Source organism: Talaromyces rugulosus, chromosome VI, assembly GCF_013368755.1.
Source record: "Talaromyces rugulosus chromosome VI, complete sequence".
Classification (NCBI taxonomy): domain Eukaryota; kingdom Fungi; phylum Ascomycota; class Eurotiomycetes; order Eurotiales; family Trichocomaceae; genus Talaromyces; species Talaromyces rugulosus.
The window spans coordinates 4,296,186-4,318,410 of record NC_049566.1 but is presented as its reverse complement, the minus strand read 5'-3'; the positions used below and the strand labels follow the sequence as shown (position 1 = coordinate 4,318,410).

Below are 22,225 nucleotides of genomic sequence, written 5' to 3'. Positions count from 1 at the left end.
TGATACACTTCTGTGGGGTTCTCAGAGTACGTAACTTAATCGACACTTGATCTGGCCTGATCTTGAGTATATTTCTAACGCGGTATAGCGCATCACGAGGGCGCCCACGCTGTTTCCTAGGTTTCTCCAACCGTATCGTGAGATCTTAGCTGCTTAAGTTGATCTGGGTGATAGAAAGATGCATTATCTATAACGAGCACCAGCTTTAGCTCTGGATACCTCTTACAGTGCTAGAGAAGCTGGTTAATAAAGTCTTCAAAGAACTCGGCATTAGTTGAACCTTAAGAGATACAAGGCAGAACAATACCATCTCGAGCATGTAATAGCAGTTTTTGATATCGTTAACTGCAGTAGAATTCAAATATTTGATTTGGCGTGACGCCCAGTAAAGACCAACCAGATCATGAATATCCTACCCATTTATCACACGCAGACTCATCAACATACACTTAACCTCTAACTTATATGAAGCAGTAATACCTATATATTTGGAAACTTAACATTGAAATTTGCTTTTGGGTATAAAAAGGGGATTGATGCGAGAACCCATCCGTCTAGTCATCCCACATGCGACCTTAAAAAATTATCAATTTACAATATCAATTCAGTTATTTTAAAGAATGCAAACCCTTTCTAGGCCCTTAATCCTAAGTATAAGTATTGGTATTATTGAGTATCAAACTACCAGGAAATTTAATTTCGTGTGGGGCTACATCAACATTGAATTGATATGTATGGTGGAATTGGCCTAGTGGGAGTCAATCCTCTATGTTCATGTTATATATTTCCAGATGTCAATGTTGATGTGCGATGATCACAAAGTGAAAAAAATATATCCGTATTTAAATATCATAAACAAAAGGCTGTAACGAGCTGTTTACATGTAGAAATACATATATCCCTAGCCGTAAAAAGTTCGTTACAGTGTGCTAACATTGAAGGTGATAGAGGTTGTTGGAAATGTTTTTCGGGTCAGGTATGATATCCCCCTTTACATGGTGGGTCGCGGCATACCTAGGCCTCGGACAAGCTTGCTCATGAATACATTATTTTCAAAATTCCATGCCAACTACAACCGTATCAGGCATTATCACATTTGCACTGTCGACAGATATCACTTGATGCTGGTTCGGCCAAGGCCATCCCGGTTATGGCAGTGAACGCCGAGCAGGCGTATATATCCGAGCTGGTATATACTAACAAGTGGGAGCCCACCGCAGCTAAAAGTTTTATCGCAAAAGTCGCACAAAAGCCATACCTACCTTGATGTACCAGTCGTCACGCCGTACGGTTTTACCTTGATTCGATCATGTTTCCTGAGACTGCAACAAAATTTCTCAACCCCAGTGGAGTTCCGCTTTGGCGAAAGGAGTTTCAACAGAAAGAAGATAGCAGTACTAGTGACGTGTTCAGAAGCCCTGTAAGAGGAGAAACTTTGATACTTTTCCTATGAGAAGCATACTGCTAACATGCTCTCTTTACGCGACAGGAAACTTCCGTCAAACCTCAAGCAAAAAGATGGGACAGCAAGTGACACCATACTTCCACGTACCTACTTCTTGGCTGACTGGAGAGCGAGGATAGACTATTTTTCCGAGGAAGCCACGAAAAGACAGGTAGACTACATGTTCGTCGGTCGCTATTCATGCTGATTGAAACAGCCGTCTAGCATCAAAGTTGCCGCTCGGGACTCTCAAGCACCAGGTTGTTTGAAGCCCTGTGATTGTTTGAGCAATATATGCCGACTCATTATGCTAACAGTATAAATTAATGTATATAGGCATGATTTCACTTGGCGCTGGTACCCCGTCAAGTGCTTATTTCCCATTTGAGGAGATTAAAGTCAAAGTATCCAACCCTCCTCGCTTTGCAGGCGAAGTACCCGAGTCAACTCTTCACCTGGCCAAGTATGACTTTGAACCACGCGTCAGTGATTACAGTAGGTCCAAGGTTCAGCATTGGAAGCTTCGACTATTGTTAATGCATGCTCGGTTTGCTGTACTTTGTAGGCCTAGATGTTGCGCTGAACTATGGCCAAGGTACTGGTTCTGCACAGATGCTACGATTTGTCACTGAACATACTGAAGTAAGAACCATTTCTATCAAAAAAGAATGGGTGGTAATTAACTGCCCACACAGCTTGTGCATAGTCCTCCATATGGCGACTGGGAATGTTGTTTGACAGTGGGTAGCACCTCCGCATGGGATTCTACTCTACGGATCTTTTGCGAAAAAGGTGACTATATTATCGCAGAAGAATACGCTTTCTCCAGTGCCTTGGAAGCAGCTTTACCGATGGGTATTAAAGTACTGTCTGTCAAGATGGATGAACAAGGTCTAGTCCCCGAGTCTCTAGATGACCTTCTCTCTAGCTGGGACGAGGGCGAGCGAGGAGCCCGAAAGCCATTTCTCCTTTATATGGTTCCCACTGGCCAGAACCCTACAGGCGCTACACAGCTTCTTGAGCGGCGCAAGGCAATTTATGCGGTTGCCCAGAAACATGATCTTTATATCGTGGAAGATGAACCTTATTATTACCTACAACTACCGCCGTATACCCCTGGTGAAAGTTCTTCTCACGAAGGGAACAAACCCTGCGCGTTGATTCCGTCGTATTTGAGTCTTGATGTCGATGGTCGAGTTCTTCGACTAGATTCACTATCCAAGGTCCTTGCACCTGGCTCTCGCACGGGTTGGGTCACAGCCTCTCAACAGGTCGTCGAGAAGTTTGTTCGGATGAACGAGGTTTCATCCCAACATCCCAGTGGTTTCTCACAGGCGATACTTTTCAAGCTCTTGAACCACCATTGGGGTCACGGAGGTTTCTTTCAGTGGCTGGAGAAAATACAGACGGAATACACATGGAGAAGGGATACATTCCTTGATGCTTGCAACAAATTTCTCCCCAAGGATATTGCGAGCTGGAATCCGTCACGGGCCGGGATGTTTGTGAGTGAAATAATAAAGTGGCTTTCTGTCCAAGAACATTGAATTTCGCTAATGATTTGTGTTTTTCCATAGCAATGGATTGAGATCGACTGGAGATCTCATCCGTTATACAAAACTGGGGCTAACCATCGAACAATTCAACAAGTAATATTTGAATGCGCCATGCAGCAGAAGGTCTTTTTAACGCAAGGGAGTTTTTTCTGGTCCGACAGTAGTACAACAGAAAGTCGAATGTTCTTCCGCGCCACCTACGCGACAGCCTCCCAAGACGATCTCACAGAGGCGGCTAGAAGATTTGGTGAAGCACTGAAGGATCAATTCAAGTGACTGGTTGCCATATCTTAAGTAAAGCTATGTAAGGTTAGCTAGATAGTTTGAATATATTCAGTTTCGGGAAAACCTTCCCTATCGTACCAGATCAGTCTACATATGCAAATTATGATAAAGAACAACGCGTTTCTTACGATGCTAGTTAATTAGAGCATTCTGTGGTACCTGGAATGGCTTTAATATGATTTAATTTCGTCTAAATACTACCCGGCTGATCAATTCATATTTATTTCCGCTTTGTAGAGCTTACCAGCTTTTTCTTAACATGCTTTGGAATTTTCTTCGTTCTTTGTTCCCTCTTCTCCTCTTTTACCTTTTGCTTGTGTTGACGCTTTTCCTCCTTGTCTTCGTGTTTCTTGCCACGCGGCGTCCCTTTTGCGAATCTAGCTTCGTCGTCTGTTCCCTCTGACCCAGACCCGTCGAGTAATGAAACGCCGCCACTCTGATCAGAATCGTCTTCATCATCAGCTTCCGCTCCAGTGACTGGGTGTTCAGCTCCTTTTTTGGATCGTAAGGGGTTCGGTCTATCAGCAAGCAAGTCCCGGTAGACAAGGTCGGCGCCTTCGCCGAATTTGACTTTTTCTGCGTCCCGTTCCACGTCATACACCTGCTCAAGTGTCTGGGGGATATACTGCTGACGGAAAACGGCAGTGTCGACTTCGTCGCCGTCTGGAGCACCTCCTGGTTGGTTTTTAATGTCATACAGTTTCTCGATGGCTGCTGTCATGGCTTCCTTGTTGCCATCAACAAAGTCAGGCCCTTGGGCGCTGATGATAAATTCGAAAATGATACGTTCAGATAAAGTGTTGACTCCCTTGCGACTGAAAAAGTCGCTGACGTTTTTGATGTCCATTCGGAGGAATTCCAAACTGCGAGGATGGTCGTGTTCCACACTTTGACTGACATCAATGATGTAGAGTTTGTCTTTGTGGTATAGTATATTGTATTCACTCAAATCGGCGTGCACTAGTCGGCAAGTCTGATACATGGTACGCATGTAGCCGATCAACTCCATGTATAATTCCTGCCAGCGAGACTCAGGGTCCGGAACGTCGAGAGTAACATCCTTTAGCCGCGGGGCTGGAATACCTCGTGAATTGCCAATAAATCCCATGGCAAGAACGTGAAGTTTGAGATAGAGAGGTTCCGGGCTGGGAATGCCTGAAGAGTGAATGCGTCGTAGGTTCCGCATCTCTTTCTCTGCCCACACCTTGACCATGGCGCGGTTGTTGCTCTTGTTGTAGCCCTTGCGGAAGCGGAATTCACCGGTGACGTACTTGTCTCGATCTTTGAAGACCAGGATACTAGTCTTGTAGACCTTGATAGCCCGATGGATGGTTTCAACGTCACCTTCATCAGTATCCCGCAGTGTGACGGCATGGTAGACATTTGCTTCTTTTCCAGTCGACAAACATCCGTTAATCTCAGACACCACATTCCTATTTATCATCTGCAAAAGAATCATCCTTGTTCGCGGGTCGAGCACCTGTTCCGAGGTGGCACGGTCGCTCTTGTCCACTACCCTAGCATCCTTTCCTCGGAGCCCCGATTGGGAGTCATCCAGCCTGATCTTAGTGGCATGTTTTGACAGAGATTCAATTTGATCATCGACTGCGGCGCTAACGTTTGCCTTTGGTCGCTGAGGGTTCGTCTTTGGGTAAGACGACTTGGGCGCATTAGAGTCGGCGATGGCTTCGTTGAGCCGACGCTGGCGGTTGTACGATTTGGTGAAATCATTGGGGTTTGCGGCACCCAGACTGTCCTCGAGCAGTTCTTCTTCATTGTCGTCGCTGAAAATGTCATCATAGTATTCCTCCTCGTCGTTTTCCTCGCCGTTTTCTTCTGATACGGGATCAGTTGCGGGGTCGTTTGAGGTGTTGATATAGCCTGTGTTTGCGACGAATTGATGGGGAGGGACATGGCCATCTGCCACTCCATGGGCAGACGCCTCTGCACTCCCTGGTTCCATGATGGTTCGTTGTATGAGGGGTAATTTTCGTGGTTGGCACAGACTGCTGGGAAAAAACTTGATAGCGATAAAAATAATTTATACGATAAGGGTCGACCCCGCGATGTGTGATTGGCAGCCCTGTGTTAAGGCGGCGACAAATGTTGTATTTTCGGTAAGGTGAAGTGGGGGAGAAGTCTGGGTGGGCCAAGGAACTGCCGCTGCTTTAAGCAGGGCTGCCAGGGCTCGAGAAATCTACGGCTACCTTGAATTCTATAGGAAATCACAGTGAAGTATGTCTTTAACGAGATATGATATTTGATTTCCTTGCATCAAATAATCAACTTCATCGGTGCCTTGGCGTCTCTCAAGTCGTGGGCTGGTCACGTGCCACCACTCTAGCCAAATCGGGCCGCTACACGTCGAGCGGCAGGAACGCGTCGCAGGCAACTCGACGTGCGAGAAACCACTGTCACAACGTCGACCAGCTTAGTCCGTCAAGCACAGCTCGATATTCTTTCCGGCCTGGCAGCCTGCAGCTATCTGCTCTGTATCGTCAACCGGGTCATGATAGAGTCTTCTTGAAGGGATCCCTTTTCGCGCCTCGCGTGTCGCTGTCAAGATGTATATCAAACAGATCATCATCCAGGGCTTTAAGAGGTATCGCATTTTTTTCTCTTCTTGTTTCTGCATAAAAACGCTAACAAGTCAATTCTACAGTTACAAAGACCAGACGGTCATCGAACCCTTTTCCCCGAAACACAATGTTATTGTCGGCCGCAATGGTTCCGGCAAGAGTAACTTTTTCGCCGCTATTCGCTTCGTTTTGAGCGATGCCTACACGCAGATGGGACGGGAAGAGCGCCAAGCTCTGCTTCACGTATGGACCCATTGCATTCGCTTTGTTTGATCCTTAAACACAATTAACAAGACGATAGGAAGGCTCCGGTTCCGCAGTCATGTCGGCCTATGTCGAGGTGATTTTCGACAACTCGGACGAGCGATTTCCTACCGGCAAGCCAGAACTAATTCTCCGGAGAACGATTGGTTTGAAAAAGGACGAATATACCCTGGACCACAGGAACGCGACCAAGGCAGATGTCATGAACCTGCTGGAATCTGCCGGTTTCTCGCGATCTAACCCATACTATATCGTCCCTCAAGGTCGTGTCACAACATTAACAAATATGAAAGATTCGGAACGTTTGGTGCTGCTAAAGGAAGTCGCTGGTACTCAGGTCTACGAAGCCCGTCGAGCCGAGTCACTCAAAATCATGAACGAGACCAATAACAAACGAACGAAAATTGACGAATTACTTGACTATATTAACGAACGTCTCGATGAACTGGAGGAAGAAAAAGACGAGCTACGGAACTATCAGGAACAGGATCGTGAGCGTCGGTGCTTGGAATACACAATCTATTCTCGCGAACAGCAGGAGATTGCAAATGCGCTTGATAGCCTCGAGGGCCAACGTCAAACCGGTGTCGAGGACACCGATGCAAACCGGGAAAACTTTATTCAGGGTGAAAAAACCTTGACCCAAATTGATGCAGAAATCGCCGAGTGCAAGCAGCAGATTGAATTTTTGAAAGTGGACAAGGCGCAGCTGGAGGATGAACGCCGCGAGACTTCTCGCGCCCTTGCTCAGGTCGAACTACAGGAGAAGGCTCTCAAAGATGGCCAATCTGCTGCCCAGCAGTTCAAAGCTCGACATGATAACGACCTTGAATCTGTCCAGACCGCCATTAAGCAACGTGAAACAGAGCTACAGACGCTATTGCCTCAATTTAACGCTGCTAAAGAGCAAGAGGACGGCGTCAAGTCGCAATTAGATCAAGCGGAAACTGTTCGACAACGCCTCTATGCTAAACAAGGCCGAAATTCTCGCTTCAAAAACAAGTCCGAACGTGACAAGTGGATCCACAACGAGATTCAGGAGACCAAGAACTCTATTAAGGCTGTTAAGAAAGTTGAATCTCAAACCAAACAAGATATTAAGGACCTCGAGAATACTATTGAGACCTTGGAACCGGAGATTGAGAATTTACGCAAGCAGATTGATAGTAGAGGAGATACTATTCAGTCCATCGAACAAGAGGTGCAAAACGGCAAGGATGAAAGGGATCAGCTCATGGACCAACGAAAGTAGGTTTGCACGGCAATGTATTTCGATTATGAATGCTGACAATGATTTTAGGGAACTATGGCGAGAAGAGGCCCGCTTGGATTCCGTGCTGTCGAATGCTTCCCACGAAGTTGATCGTGCCGAGCGTAATCTCTCGCACATGATGGACAACAGTACCAGTCGCGGCATCGCAGCTGTCCGAAGAATCAAGCGCCAGCACAATCTAGAAGGCGTTTATGGCACACTAGCCGAGCTCCTAGATGTCAACGAGCGATATCGCACCGCAGTCGAAGTTACTGCTGGCACAAGCCTGTTTCATTATGTCGTCGATACGGACGAGACTGCCACCAAAGTCCTTGAAATTTTGCAAAAAGAGAAGGCTGGTCGAGTTACATTCATGCCACTGAATCGCTTGAAGTCTCGTCCAATGAACCTGCCCAAGGCAAGCGACACGATTCCCATGATTGAAAAACTAGAGTACGATCCCAAATTTGAGGGCGCATTTCAACAAGTGTTTGGCAAAGCAATTATTTGTCCAAATCTTCAAGTGGCTGCCCAGTACGCTCGAAGTCACGGCGTGAACGCCATCACCCCTGATGGAGATCGGTCGGATAAGCGTGGTGCATTGACTGGAGGTTTCCATGATTCCCGGCAATCTCGCCTTGAGGCTGTGAAAACCTTGACGAAGTGGCGGGACGAACATGAAACGAAGAAGAACCGTGCCACCGAGATTCGCAAAGATCTAGAAAAGCTAGATCAAGAGGTCACTCAAGCGGTTGGCGAGTTGCAAAAACTGGAGCAGCGCAAGCAACAATTCCACAGCAGCAGCGGACCGATGCGACAAGAGCTCCGAAGCAAACGTGAGTTGCTGCAGAACAAGAATGATAATCTTGATAGCAAGCAACGAGCTCTTCAGAACATTGCAAGCAACCTGACTGCCCTGGATGGCCAGGTCGGTGCATTGGAAGCGGAAGTGTCTTCGGCATTCCAAAAGGCACTCACACCAGAGGAAGAGGCACAGCTTGAATCGCTTGGATCTACCGCCCAGAAACTTCGCCGCCAATATGCAGAACTCTCTGGCCAACGCAGTGAATTTGAGGCTCGGAAGTCGGTGTTGGAAGTGGAACTTCGCGAAAACCTTTACCCACGTCTCGACCAGCTCAGCGGTAATGGGATTGATATAGGCGATGAGGGCGCACAGGGTAATCTCAAAACCGCTGAGCGGGAGATGAAGAAATTCCAGACTGCACTTGGAAAGATATCGCAACGTCTTGCCGATGTTGACAAGTCGATTACAGAAGGCAATAGTCAAGTTGGAAAGCTAGAAAGTCGCAAGGCCGAGATACGAAACGAACTTGAGGCGCTTGCCAAGTCGATTGAAAAGCACCAGAGACGAATGGAAAAGAGCATGCAGAAGAAGGCAGCGCTGACCAAGCAAGCTGCCGAGTGTAGCTCAAACATTCGTGATCTGGGTGTCTTGCCGGATGAAGCATTCACCAAGTACAACAAGACGGACTCGAATAGTGTTGTCAAAAAGCTGCACAAAGTCAACGAGTCACTGAAAAAGTATTCTCACGTCAACAAGAAGGCGTTTGAGCAGTACAACAACTTTACCAAACAACGGGAAACCTTGACAAAGCGGAGAGAAGAGCTCGACGCGTCCCAAAAGTCAATCGACGAGCTTATAACGGTGCTTGACCAGCGCAAGGATGAAGCTATTGAGCGTACATTCAAGCAGGTATCGCGCGAGTTCCACAACGTGTTTGAGAAGCTTGTACCTGCAGGCCGCGGCCGCCTAATTATTCAGCGCAAGACAGACCGAGCTCTTCGCCCGGAAGACGAGATTGAGTCCGAGGACGAAGACCGCCGAGAGAGTGTTGAGAATTACGTTGGTGTTGGAATCAGTGTTAGTTTCAACAGCAAACACGACGACCAACAACGTATTCAACAGCTCAGTGGTGGCCAAAAGAGTAAGATTCCTTCATCGCAGATATTTTTGGACTATTTAACTAATTTCTCCGAATCTAGGTTTGTGTGCACTTGCACTTGTCTTTGCCATTCAAGCCTGCGATCCTGCACCGTTTTATCTCTTTGACGAGATCGATGCCAATCTAGACGCCCAGTACCGTACCGCAGTGGCTCAAATGCTGCAGTCAATCTCGGAGGCCACCAACGGACAGTTTATCTGCACGACTTTCCGGCCGGAAATGCTGCACGTGGCGGAGAAGTGCTACGGGGTCAGCTTCCGCAACAAGGCTAGTACAATCGACGTGGTGTCGAAAGAGGAAGCACTCAAGTTTGTGGAGGAGCAAAAGAGTTGATCACATAATCGGGGGGACAATCCTCTGCGTGGTTTAGCTACGTGGAATTATGGCCAAGGCGTTATTTGCTACCGTTTGCTATTTTAATATCCCACTGTTCTCAAATAATTTTCTTCGTCAAGTCATGATCTATTTCTCGTTAGCTGTATGTATGTATATAGGCATATTCAACAAGTCTTTGCTAGTCGTCAGAAGCCTCTACTAGTATGCCTATGCCTGTATGAACAAAAATTGTGTAAAGAATCAAAGAATGACCTGCACGACACTCTCTTCTTTCGTCCACTCGGTGATGATTTCGTCTGGAATCCCCCTGACCAGCAAATGGAAATGCTCCAGACTCCTCACACTCTGCAGGGCCGCCCAATTCTTAAACCACAGGATATTCTGCTCCCGGATGGCATCCTTGGCCAACCCCGCAAAGGCCGGATCGCTCTGCAACCTGGACACAAATGTGCGGTCCACAAAGGCCTCGATCAGGGCCCTCGACTCGTCTGTCACATCGCCATTCTCGGGCTTTGTGGCAATCGGTGTTTTGGACCAGACTACGATGTGTTTAATGTCCGGGGTCAGGCCGTAGGGCCAGTCGTTTCGGAGGACTCTGTAGTCAGCCGCGTCGGCGAACGGGGTGGGATTGATGTATTTTATTTGGGCGATGTCGGGGGACGAGGCGGATGTCCAGTTTAGGCGCTTTTGGCAAATGTAGTTGGTGATGGAGCCGTAGGTGGTCTTGATTTCGGATGTCCAGGCCATGTACCGACGGAGATCGGAGGGTTTGCGGCGGAGGACAGCGAGGTCATTGCGGGCTAGTTGGATGGGGGAATATGTTAGTTATATTTATAGCAAGGTATTGTTAAATATAATAGTAGACGGGGGGTTTGCGTATTTCTGTCCCCAATAATAAATAATAACAGCAGGGCTGACACTTACCAATAATGCCACTCAGCTCCTCCCAGTCATGGTACACAAACTCGTCGTCGGTCTGGGCAAGGATCTGACGGTCAACCTCGGTGAGGTGGAATGGCGGCGGTTTCTGCATGTGGTCCTCATTTTGAATGGAGCCCATGGTCGCTAAGTTCGACGTTCCAACGACTGTGCAGATGGTGAATGGCCAGCCAGGAACACAGAGCGCGGCTGGTGGTTGAGTTGTTGTGTCGGTGATTGTGGGGTTGCCTAGCAGGTAGCAAATAGTAGAGTAGCGCGCTATCAAATGTTGAGGGCCATGTTAGTAGACCTCGGGTGTCATTCTCAACAAGAGTGAATTCCGACACGGCAATTGTACAGCGACTAGTCAGTTCAACGTAGCGTAGATCCTTGCGTGTGATTGATTGCAATAATCATAATAACAATACTAATACACAGCGAATACCTCGGAGTGAGTGTACACCTACCGAGCCCGGGATTGCCCAGCAGAAAGCGTGCTTTTCCGGCCCCTCACGGCCAGCGCGGAGGGCATTCCGCGGGGGATGCCGGTATAGCTGGTCGAAATGGGCAATAATTCCCGGCTGTGAGCTGTGTACTATGTATAACTGTATACTGTCGGTTGTTGTCGACTCCGGCTATTCGTAATAATAATAGCAGACGTCAGGCGTAAGGGTCGCCTAAGGGTTAACCAGGCTAAGGCCCGCTAATTGCCAGCACTGACCGCCAAGACACCTGCCCATGTCGCCGGAATCGCTTTCACCTAAACATCTATTTATTTCTTTTGCGCGCCCCCGGACTTGCTCTGTTCCCAACCCCGGAGACTCATTGGACCCTTTGACTGCGATCGCAGAGCCGTCACGATGAGGTGTGTTTCCGGTGCACATTCCTGTCCTGATATTTAATGCTAATTACCTTCCTCAGCATCCTATCGACCGAAACCCTGAGCGGCGTTGTGATCCCGTCGGCGTTGCTGCTTGTCGGAACGTTTGTCGCCAAGCAGGAACTGTTTCCTTACGCTGTTGCGCTGGCTGCTGTCTTCTCTGCTGTCAGACTGTCGACCAGCGGTGGTACGAATCAGGGTCAATGTTGTTGCTGTTGGTGTGTAGCTAACCGGGTTTGCAGGCTCATCACGCAAAGTCCTCAACCCCACCGATTTCCAGGACTTTGTCCTCGCGCAAAAGACCAATGTCTCGCACAATGTCGCCGTCTACCGCTTCGCCCTGCCTCGTCCCACCGACATCCTCGGTCTCCCCATCGGCCAGCACATTTCCCTGCAGGCTGAGATCCCTGGCAACCCCAAGCCCGTGGTCCGCTCCTATACCCCTATCTCCTCCGACAATGAGACTGGACACTTTGATTTGCTGGTAAAGACCTACCCTCAGGGCAACATCTCCAAGCATCTGGACAACCTCAAGGTCGGCGAGACTATGAAAGTGCGCGGCCCCAAGGGAGCCATGGTCTACACCCCCAACATGTCGCGTCGCATCGGTATGATTGCTGGCGGAACCGGCATTACCCCCATGCTGCAAGTCATCAAGGCTATTATCCGCAACCGTCCCCGCAATGGAGGCAACGACACCACCGAGATCAACCTGATCTTTGCCAACGTCAACCCTGACGACATTTTGCTGCAGAAGGAATTGGACCAGCTGGCTGCCGAGGACGACAAATTCAGCGTTTACTACGTCCTGAACAACCCGCCAGAGGGATGGACCGGCGGTGTTGGTTTCGTCACCGGGGATATGATCAAGGTATGCAAAAGCTTCCGTGGACTACTTGGTTTCGTGGACTAACTTTTTTTCAGGAACGTCTTCCGGCACCCGCTAGCGATATCCGCCTTTTCCTCTGTGGCCCTCCCCCCATGATCACGGCCATGAAGAAGACCACCGAGGCCCTGGGTTACAACAAGGCCGGCCCCGTCAGCAAGCTCCACGACCAGGTCTTTGCTTTCTAAGCTCGTGGAAGCAGAGTTGTGACTACCAACACCCTCTTGACTTTCAACGATACCTAAATTTATTCAAGACTACTATATATACTTTGGTGTCCAAAATGAGACCGGGTCGTTCCGATTTGGACACGTTCGTTTCGTCCCAAGGTTGTTGGCACGTTATAGGAATAATTCTTTATTATTTTTGTTCTTATTTCTGAAGGAGTTGTTTACGTGGGTTCGGTTGGGTGGCTCTATAAAACAAGGCAGAAGACTTTTGTAATAAGAAATTTACGTAATAATCCAATTCGCTGTGAAATTTGATATGAACTTGCTGACCCCATTATTCACCCCCATTTCCACCCATATATTCGCTTATTACATGTATTATTTTGCCAGCCTGCACTCTGGCTGATCATCTGTCAGTTCCACCAGTCCGTCGGCCATTTGCAGAAACTTCTCGCGGTACTCCTCGGCAGTGGTGGTGATAGACATGGGCCCCTTGCGTCCGACAACATTGAACGTTTGCACAACCCCCGTCATGGCCTGTGCCGGCAACTTGTGTTTAGCCCAGAAGAAATCAAGCAGCACAACGCGATACTTCCATTTCCCATCTGTCGACGTCACTCCGCGACTCCACTCACTCGACGACTCCAACGATTCTGTAGACAAGATATGTGCGGGATACCGGATAAGAAAGAGTGAGTAGTCGACCGTGTTTCCAGACTTGAGAAACATGGTATCCTGCTCGAGGAGTCTGCGCAGGTTTTGGAATTGGGTCTTGGTTACTCGCACTTTGTCCTTGAAGTGGTCGTATAGCCGGGACTTGACGGCGCGGCTAGTCAGGGGCTCGGGCACCAGGTCTCGTTCCGGGTAGAAGTAGTCAATGGGTTTCAGGTCGTATGTCTCCCATAAATTTGGTTCGGTGGATTGCTCTCTATCGTACATGATATTTTCCATGATGACGTGGTGCGACGGTGCATACCCGACCATGGTGCCGAGGACCGGGGACGGAACGCCCAAAAGGTCGGTGATGTGGACAAGCAGCGAGTCTGTGTGAGCCTTCATGTATTCATAGTATGGAACGAGCAGCTCTTCTTTGAAGAAGCGGTGCTCAGCGCTGCGCGGCAAGCTCTTGGCCAAGTACCTTGAATTGGCAGTCCGGAAGAACGCCTTGAAAACGGTCAGCAGTCTATTTCTGTAGCTAGTTTTGTTTTTCCTTCATCTTCCTTCGCAGCGTTTCTCTTTCTTTTACCACTTTGGACAGGGGATATGAAAACAAGAGAGAAATACAGATCCGGAATATCCCAAATCCCCCACAGCCACCAATCCGGTATTGGGACCCTGATGGCGAAAGGCGTTTGTGTAGTCGGTATCGTCAATCTTCCAAACCTCATTTCGAAGATGCTTAAACAGCTCGGCGGACACTCGCGAGAGCCTTACATACGATAGGGAGAAGAAGTTATATATGCACATTACCCAACTGTGGGACTGTATGCCCTGGCTGTAGGGCTCTCGCGTTAGGGCACGGTGGATGGACCGGCTGATGGCCTTTTCACGCCCGTGAGATTCCCACATTGTTTTGTTTTTTTGTTGATTTGCGAGATGTCATGAAGCAAATTAAGATGCATGTTTGACGAAGAAAAGAAAAGAAAAGAAACAGTCTGTTCCTGACGTCAGTCGCCGGTCATTGTATGCATGTCCCGAATAGGAAATGACAGCGGACACCACGTGACTCACCGCCCGGCAGTATGGAACGGGGAAGGCCCGACCAACCAGAGGCAAAGAAAAAAAAAAAACGACCCCTCGTTGCTGGTGTGAGTCAAAGGAACCTCTCGCGTCGCCCAATGCGCCGCCATCTGCTGAGCGGGGCCTGGCGACTTTCGGATTTTGTGATACAGCCTTCGCCAATAATCCCAAAGGCCAGCCATTCTTGTGTTTTTGCACTGCGAAGATACCCTTTTGCTGCTGCTGCTGCTCCCTCCTGGCTTTCTCGTCCTCTCGTCGTTGCTACCCCGCCTCGCTCTGCCCGCCGCTCTTGTCGGAACGCGCTGTATAGCACCATGGCGACCACTCTTCCTGAGGGCCAGTCACTCCCTGCTGTCGAGGGATTGAGTCTTCATTCCACCGCCGAGCAGTCCAAGTTCCCCGGCTGCTATCCCTCGCTGAACCCGGTCGATATTTACCGCCAGCACATTGCGGAAACTTTTGCCAGCATTGCGGATGTCGATCCAAAGGTGGTGTATACAAAGCTAGCATGGACCAATTCTCTGGACAAGGGTGATTTGAACCTTGCGGTATGTGCTGCATGACGGTTGGGAACTGTGTTGGAACAAACATGCTGACGGAAAGATGTATGTCGTCTAATAGGTGCCTGCTCTCCAAATCAAGGGACGAAAGCCCAACGAATTGTGCACCGAGTTCGTGGAGAAATTCCCCGCCACAGACCTGATTGAAAAGCCCGTCGCTTTCGGCGTTCACATCCAGTTCTTCTTCAAGGCAGGTCCCCTGACGAAGACGGTCCTCCACCAGATTCTGGAAAGCAAAGCTGCATATGGAACAAACGGCAACCTGGGTCTGCATGACCCTGCCGACGCTTCCAAGGGACGGAAGAAGATGATTATTGAGTTTTCGTCGCCAAACATCGCCAAACCCTTCCATGCTGGCCACTTGCGCAGTACAATTATCGGTGGTTTCCTCTCCAACCTTTACACGGTCGCTGGATGGGAGGTGATTAAAATGAACTACTTGGGTGACTGGGGAAAACAATATGGCCTTCTCGCCAACGGATTGAAACTCTACGGAAACGAAGAAGCCCTTCTTAAGGATCCCATCAACCACTTGTTCGACGTTTACGTCAAGATCAACCAGGACATGGCCGTCCAGGAAGGTCCTATTAAAGAGCTAAAAGAAACCATCAAGGCCAAAAAAGAAAAGAATGAAGATGTCTCTGCGGAGGAAACAAAGCTCCAGCAACTAGTTGACGAAAGCGAGGATGAAAAGGCTCGTCGTTACTTTAAGAGTATGGAAGATGGAGACCCAGAAGCCCTTGCTCTCTGGCGACGATGCCGTGACCTCAGTATTGTCAAATACAAGCAAACGTACGCTCGCCTTAACATCGACTTTGACGTTTATTCTGGCGAGTCCCAAGTTCTGCCAGAGAGTCTCCAGAGGGCATACGACTCGATGCAGAAGAGTGGTGCGTCGGAGGACTCGGATGGAGCCGTCATTGTTGACTTTACCAAACACGGAGCTAAGAAGCTCGGCAAGGCCATTGTCGTCCGAAAGGACGGTACTCCCTTGTACCTTACCCGAGACATTGGTGCCATTGTGGAGCGTTACGAAAAGTACCACTTTGACAAGATGATATACGTCGTTGCCTCCCAGCAAGACTTGCACTTGGCACAGCTATTCAAGGTCACCGAGATTTCGGGCCACAAGGAAATTGCAGACAAATGCCAGCACATCAACTTTGGTATGGTTCGCGGTATGAGCACTCGCAAGGGAACCGTCAAGTTCTTGGATGATATCCTGCGCGATGTGGGAGACAAGATGCACGAGGTCATGAAGAAGAACGAAGCCAAATATGAGCAAGTCGAGGACCCTCACAAGACTGCCGACACGCTTGGTATTACGGCTGTCATGGTCCAGGACATGTCAGGAAAACGGTACGTTGATATGTTTTCCTCTCTTTATTTTTTTAGGTAATCTAACAAACCGCAGTGTAAACGGATACGACTTTAACCTGGAAGCCATGACTTCTTTTGAAGGCGACACCGGTCCTTACCTCCAATACGCGCATGCCCGTCTCTGCTCCATTATTCGCAAATCGGGCATTGATTTGGAGAAACTGCCAGAGGCTGATCTGTCCATTCTCACCGAAACGCACGCCATCGACCTCGCCCGGTATCTCGCCCAGTGGCCTGACGTCGTTATCAACACGTACAAGACCCTTGAGCCAACTACTGTGCTCACCTATCTGTTCCGCATGACGCATATGCTTAGCTCGAGTTATGAAGTTTTGCGTGTTGTCGGCCGTGATGAAAAGACGGCTAATGCCCGCATGGCCCTGTATGCCGCCGCCCGACAGGTGTTGTACAACGGCATGAAGTTGCTGGGCTTGAGCCCTGTTGACCGGTATGTTCTTGTCTTTTTTTTTGCTTGCACAGACTTGCTAACATCAGATGCAGGATGTAAATTTATTTAGATTCCCACGTGTTAGGTGGCCATGGTTAAAAGGGTTAATCAACAAGGCGGATTCTTTGTTACTTTTTTCGGGAATGTTAAAAAGCATTAAAAAATCAATTTCGCACGTCTAGCCGGTATTATTCAAAAGTAAAATTGAATAATGCATTACCTAGGAGCCATTGATGTCAAGTCGTGGTGGCCAAAAATTACCCAATGAGGAGTTCCCATCACTACAAGCAATAATGCTTCTCTTCCCCCCTAGTTACATATACAACCAATTCTCCACCAACATTTAAACATTTTTACAACATTTGAAGTAAGGAACGCACACCTAATAATGATTCGGTACGGAGTATCTAACATCTCAAAACTACGTATCCGCTGAAATAACTCAATTTTGGTCTTTTACCAGATTGTCGATCCGCTTGCATTAGTGTGATCAAATCGGGGGGGCTAAAGAGACCTATGCATGTATACGCGATCGACCAGGCCATCGAGTGGTAGAGAAGTCCGAGTTGCGTTCGATTAGCACACCGGTTGATTGGCTACAAAGTAAGCAAGTTACGCCTTATTTTTGCCGGGCTGTACAGGGGGGGGGATTCACTAGTTGCCAATGGTTTCTGCAAATCACATATAAAAAAAGGTTTGCTGGACCGCGTGGTGGGGTTGAGCTAGTGGTGGATAACTAAATAGCACGATAACATGCAACTACTGCTAGTATTCTGGTAAACCGATCAATCCGGTCCGGTTGGTTGTGTTCAATTTGTCAACTCAATGTTGCATTCACATGTGGGTGGAGGGGATATTTGGCGTATGAATAGATAATAATGCCGGGCCTTTCGGTCGCCCAGTGTCTTCGGTCTGTTTTTTTTTGGATGTTGCTGTTAAATTCATACATCAATTGATTATAAAACGAGCATATCCAATATCCTTATACTCATTCATCAATATTCATATTCCCCACGGAATCAACCGATCATATCCAACATTTAAAAAAAAAAAAAAACTTCAAAATGGCAATAGAAACAAAAGAGGAATATATGCCTCCATTCGGCCTGCAATACGGCCGGAATCCCGTTCCTAATATATTTGACGCCAAAGCTAACGACCCAGCCTCACGGCCATATGCCTACATTGCCAAATCAGCGACCAACCCGGCTGACGGATTCGACGAAATCGGGTATCCGAAAATCGCCAATGCAATCAACCGAGTCTCGTGGTGGCTTGTTAACGAAGCCGGGCTTGCGGAGGGAGATACATTTGCGTATATGGGGCCGAGTGATTTGAGATATATTGCTTTTACGATTGCGGCGCTGAAGACAGGGAGGAAGGTAAGTTTTTCTTTTTTGTTTCTCTTTTGTCGCCGATTGGAGTGTTGATTGCTAAGGGTTGGGAAAGATATTACTGCCATCTTTAAGGAATACAAACGAGGCCCAGCAGATTCTGTTTGAGCGCACCGGCTGCCAGCTTGTTATATACGCTATTGAGGTGGAAAAGAGTCTACTGTCGTTATTTTCGTTTGTTCCCGGAATAAAAACAATACTCGTTCCCGGATATGACACCATTATGGATGAAACCACGAAAGCCACGCATTATCCTGCTAGAGAAATACCAGATGAAAAATACACCGATCCAATTCTTCTGCTACATACCTCCGGATCGTCAGGTTAGTTGACATAAACACAAATAGTATCCGAGCTAGCTTTAAATAGGGAAACATCTGACGAAGGAAAAATCACTAGGAAACCCTAAGCCCGTCGGACATAGCCCGGAAGTAATGCTCCGTTTCTTCGCAGCCGATGCGGTACCGACAGAGGAGGGGATTCACACCAGTGTTTTCGCATATACAAGGGAGAATTACCTGCATACTCTCCCGCCGTTTCATGTAAGCTCGTTTTTGTTTATTATAAATCCAGCACAGTCAGATACGGAAAGGTTCTAACTTGAGTAGTCTGCTGGGTGTTATCTGAGCTTGGTAACTCCACAGTTCGACGCAACGGTGGTTCTACCCCATCACAATGCAGCCATGACAAAGGACTACATGACGGGTCTGCTACAGCAAAACGTGATAACGGTGCTCTGCACGGCGCCGTCGATACTGAACGACATGTCCAAGACAGAGACAGGCATCGAAGTGCTATCCAAGCTCAACCACGTCTCTTATGGTGGCGGACCACTCCCCGAACAGGCAGGCAAGATTCTGTCTTCTCGGCTCAAGCACCTTTGGAGCATGATTGGATCCACTGAGAATGGGTTTTATAGCACCATTCCCGGTGATAGCAGCAAATGGGACTGTATAAAATTCAACACCAAGGTCGGGTATCGATTCGATGAGATCTCGCCGGGGATCTTTGAGCTGGTTATTCCATTTAATTCAACAACTCGCAAATATCATGGCTCAGTTTTGCTTTTTCCTGAAATGAAAGAATACTCAACCAAGGACTTGTGGATGAAACCCGACGGAGAAGACAGTCAAGGCTGGTGGCGATATGTCGGCAGGCGCGATGACCTGATTGTTCTCTCGAACGGTGAAAAGATCAATCCACGTCCACTAGAAGACACAATCGGCAACCATCCGGCTGTCAAAGGTGTTCTGGTTGTCGGCGAGTACCGTTTTCTGCCGAGTCTTTTGGTCGAGTTACAGGATGGATACTCTGTCACCACTAAAGAAGAACGTGAGACGATGGTGGATCTACTTTGGGATACCATCAGCCAAGCCAATCTCCAGGCCCCACGGTTTTCTCGCGTGCCAAAATCTCTCGTCTACATTATTTCGTCCACAGAAGCATTTAATCGTGCTGGGAAAGGGACAATCCAACGACAGTCCACCGTACAAAAGTTCGCTGCCCAGGTTGATGAACTATACTCGTCAGCAGAAGAGGGACTACTAGCCGATGGCTTGGAACTGAGTGATCCGTCGGATTTAACGTGTATCCTGAACATGGTTAAAGGTCTATACTCGCAAGTTCTTGAGGCCGATAAATTGGGAGACGATGATGACATCTTCGAACTTGGCATGGATTCACTACAGGTCACAATTGTGGTACAGCGATTAAAGGCCGTCTTGAGGACATGTAAATTGAATCTTGATTACGACAAGATCAACCCTCAGGTGATCTACAGCTCGGTATCAATCCGCGGGCTTGCTCACGCCATGGATACTATTATAAATGCTCATAAAGGAGAGAATGGTGTGCATACATGCGCTACTACTGTCATAAAGGAACGCAATGCCCGTCTACAAACGACAATTGACAAGTATTCGACAGGACTTGACGCGACACTACCGGCAAAGAAGGTACAACAAGACAACTTGACGGTCATTTTGACTGGGTCAACGGGCTCCCTAGGAAGCTACCTTTTGCATTTCCTTTTACTTAACCCACGAGTGGCCAAGGTTGTCTGCCTCAATCGATCCGTTGATGCCGAAGCAAGACAAACAGCGGGCAACAAATCAAGAGACCTCCCTATCCTATGGATAGCACCGGATATGCCTAAACAAGTCGAGTTTTTTACCGCGGATATGTCAAAGGCGGATCTCGGTTTGGGAGAGTCCGTGTACACCCGGCTTTTATCAGAAACTAATGCAATAATACACTCCGCGTGGAAGGTCGACTTCAACCACAGGATCGAATCATTCGAGAAAGGCCATATTGCAGGCACACGGCACCTTGTTGACTTTAGCAATAAGTGTGTCCATAAAGCGCCAATATTGTTTGTTTCTAGTATCTCCACTATCCTAAACTGGATAAATGAGAATCCAGGACAGCTGGTACCAGAGGCTATGATCCATGATCTCGCAGCCCCGGAGCTCATGGGGTATGGAGAGTCTAAATATGTTGGCGAGCGGTTGATAGAGTCCTTTAACAGGTTCTCTGGTACTCCGTGCGCCGTTTTACGAGTTGGTCAGATCGCCGGCCCGGTGCTTTCAACAGCTGGTAGTTGGAATGCACACGAGTGGTTCCCTAGTTTACTGGCTAGTTCGAAGTATTTGGGACTGTTGCCAGACTCTCTTGGGGCAATGAATACCGTTAGTTGGGTGCCGGTCGACATTCTGGCAAAGGTCATCGTGCAGCTTATGGACGTTACCTATGAGCTTATCAGCGAGACAGGGAAGTCATCAATTAAAGAGCCAGCAGTTTATAACCTTGTCAATCCACAAATTTCGGTCTGGTCTGATCTCATAAAAACTGTACAAGAGGGCATAGGAGGACCGTCGAATATCCAAGTGGTTTCGTTTGGCGAGTGGGTAGAAGCGTTGGCGAGAAGTACCAACGATAACCATGGATTCGTGGTCGAGACAAACCCGGCAACGAAATTGCTCGACTTTTTCCGGCTGATCTCGAGAAATAGTCACCAGTTGACACCTGAGAAAGGAAATGAAAAGCTAGAGTACGAAGTCGAGAGATTGAAGAAAGATAGCTCGGAAGCTGCCCAACTCGGCCCTGTCTCGCCCGAATGGGTGAAAATATGGCTCAAGCAGTGGGCTTTTTAATTGAATAGGGGATATATGATCTAACGTTGGTGTTTTGGAACGATCGGATTTCCAACGTTAAATGTTGATCAATTGTGTGGAGATTACTTATGACAGCGATTGTATAGAATACGCATAGAAATATCAAAATGCCTAATATGATGATAATAAAGAGCTAAGCATAAAGTTTGGTGCTTCGGAAGTTAATATTTATTGATGATGCTGCTTAACACTACATATCGATGTATTACTTTGTATATAATGAATTATTTGGTTACTGATGTCGTCAGCTTCAATGTTTTCCAGGTGCTCTTGGTCACTGTCTAGGAATGCCTGGATGAATATTCGAAACGACTACATACATCAACATTGACATAATATTCAATGTTAATTCATACTTGCTAGCTTACACCAGTTGACGGACCTAAAAACTACATATAACATTGGATTGATAATACATATATTAAACAATCATACATCTTCAATGTTTAATCGATGTCAATGACATCTGGATGGATGCTATCAAGCGCAATATATATTAATTGATATTTACGGTAGCGCACAGATATTGTCAAATTTGACAATGGCTTTCACGAATACAGCAAGAAAATAACTTTTTATATAGTTGACAAATAGAACTTCAACAAGCTCGGTATTTTGTTGAATGGCTTCGAATCAACCTCTATTACCAAAACATTCAGTCATCTGACTCGGGCTCAGGACTCGCATGCTCGGACAATAGCCACGGACAAACGGGCCAAGGAAATTTAATATCCTGAACAATCACGTTAGCATCCAGAAACTAGCGTCTATCCCTTGCTTCTATCGAGTTGTGGTGGACAGTGCGCACGAGGGTGTTGCAGACCGCTTCTTCACCTGTGATGACGTAGCCAATCACGGTTGAACTTGAAACTGCATGACATTATGCCGTCCATGCTGATATGGCTAGTCAAGGCCTGGATCATTGATTTGTGTTGCATTCTAATGCGAACACTAGACATTGCAGGACCTTTATTTTGGAATACCAATGCAGTTGTG

The 22,225-nt window shown here is 47.7% G+C and overlaps 7 protein-coding genes across 7 annotated transcripts; 4 read left to right on the top strand and 3 right to left on the bottom strand.

The window, feature by feature from the left end:
- Positions 1–1,309: 1,309 nt before the first annotated feature.
- TRUGW13939_11796 (uncharacterized protein) lies at positions 1,310–3,276 on the top strand (the record flags this gene model as incomplete). The annotated part of the gene is made up of 6 exons (XM_035494901.1): positions 1,310–1,420; positions 1,662–1,719; positions 1,781–1,939; positions 2,010–2,086; positions 2,140–2,949; positions 3,022–3,276. 6 exons carry the CDS (start codon positions 1,310–1,312, stop codon positions 3,274–3,276), a joined length of 1,470 nt encoding a protein of 489 aa, XP_035350794.1.
- A 229-nt stretch (positions 3,277–3,505) lies between these two features.
- TRUGW13939_11795 (uncharacterized protein) lies at positions 3,506–5,248 on the bottom strand (the record flags this gene model as incomplete). Its single annotated transcript, XM_035494900.1, has 1 exon — positions 3,506–5,248. The coding sequence occupies one exon, from the start codon at positions 5,246–5,248 to the stop codon at positions 3,506–3,508; it is 1,743 nt and encodes a 580-aa protein (XP_035350793.1).
- Positions 5,249–5,849: 601 nt separating this feature from the next.
- On the top strand, positions 5,850–9,677 carry TRUGW13939_11794 (uncharacterized protein; the record flags this gene model as incomplete). The annotated part of the gene is made up of 5 exons (XM_035494899.1): positions 5,850–5,887; positions 5,948–6,107; positions 6,166–7,376; positions 7,429–9,326; positions 9,385–9,677. 5 exons carry the CDS (start codon positions 5,850–5,852, stop codon positions 9,675–9,677), a joined length of 3,600 nt encoding a protein of 1,199 aa, XP_035350792.1.
- A 243-nt stretch (positions 9,678–9,920) lies between these two features.
- TRUGW13939_11793 (uncharacterized protein) lies at positions 9,921–10,740 on the bottom strand (the record flags this gene model as incomplete). The annotated part of the gene is made up of 2 exons (XM_035494898.1): positions 9,921–10,480; positions 10,605–10,740. 2 exons carry the CDS (start codon positions 10,738–10,740, stop codon positions 9,921–9,923), a joined length of 696 nt encoding a protein of 231 aa, XP_035350791.1.
- Positions 10,741–11,036: 296 nt separating this feature from the next.
- On the top strand, positions 11,037–12,552 carry TRUGW13939_11792 (uncharacterized protein; the record flags this gene model as incomplete). Its single annotated transcript, XM_035494897.1, has 5 exons — positions 11,037–11,212; positions 11,449–11,463; positions 11,520–11,665; positions 11,721–12,349; positions 12,403–12,552. Coding segments are annotated over 5 exons (1,116 nt in total), but the record flags the coding sequence as incomplete, so codon positions are not given.
- Positions 12,553–12,912: 360 nt separating this feature from the next.
- Positions 12,913–14,103, bottom strand: TRUGW13939_11791 (uncharacterized protein; the record flags this gene model as incomplete). The annotated part of the gene is made up of 2 exons (XM_035494896.1): positions 12,913–13,698; positions 13,819–14,103. 2 exons carry the CDS (start codon positions 14,101–14,103, stop codon positions 12,913–12,915), a joined length of 1,071 nt encoding a protein of 356 aa, XP_035350789.1.
- A 269-nt stretch (positions 14,104–14,372) lies between these two features.
- Positions 14,373–21,208, top strand: TRUGW13939_11790 (uncharacterized protein; the record flags this gene model as incomplete). Its single annotated transcript, XM_035494895.1, has 7 exons — positions 14,373–14,822; positions 14,896–16,193; positions 16,249–16,718; positions 17,827–18,044; positions 18,112–18,379; positions 18,426–18,598; positions 18,665–21,208. The coding sequence occupies 7 exons, from the start codon at positions 14,373–14,375 to the stop codon at positions 21,206–21,208; spliced, it is 5,421 nt and encodes a 1,806-aa protein (XP_035350788.1).
- Between the last annotated feature and the right edge of the window lie 1,017 nt (positions 21,209–22,225).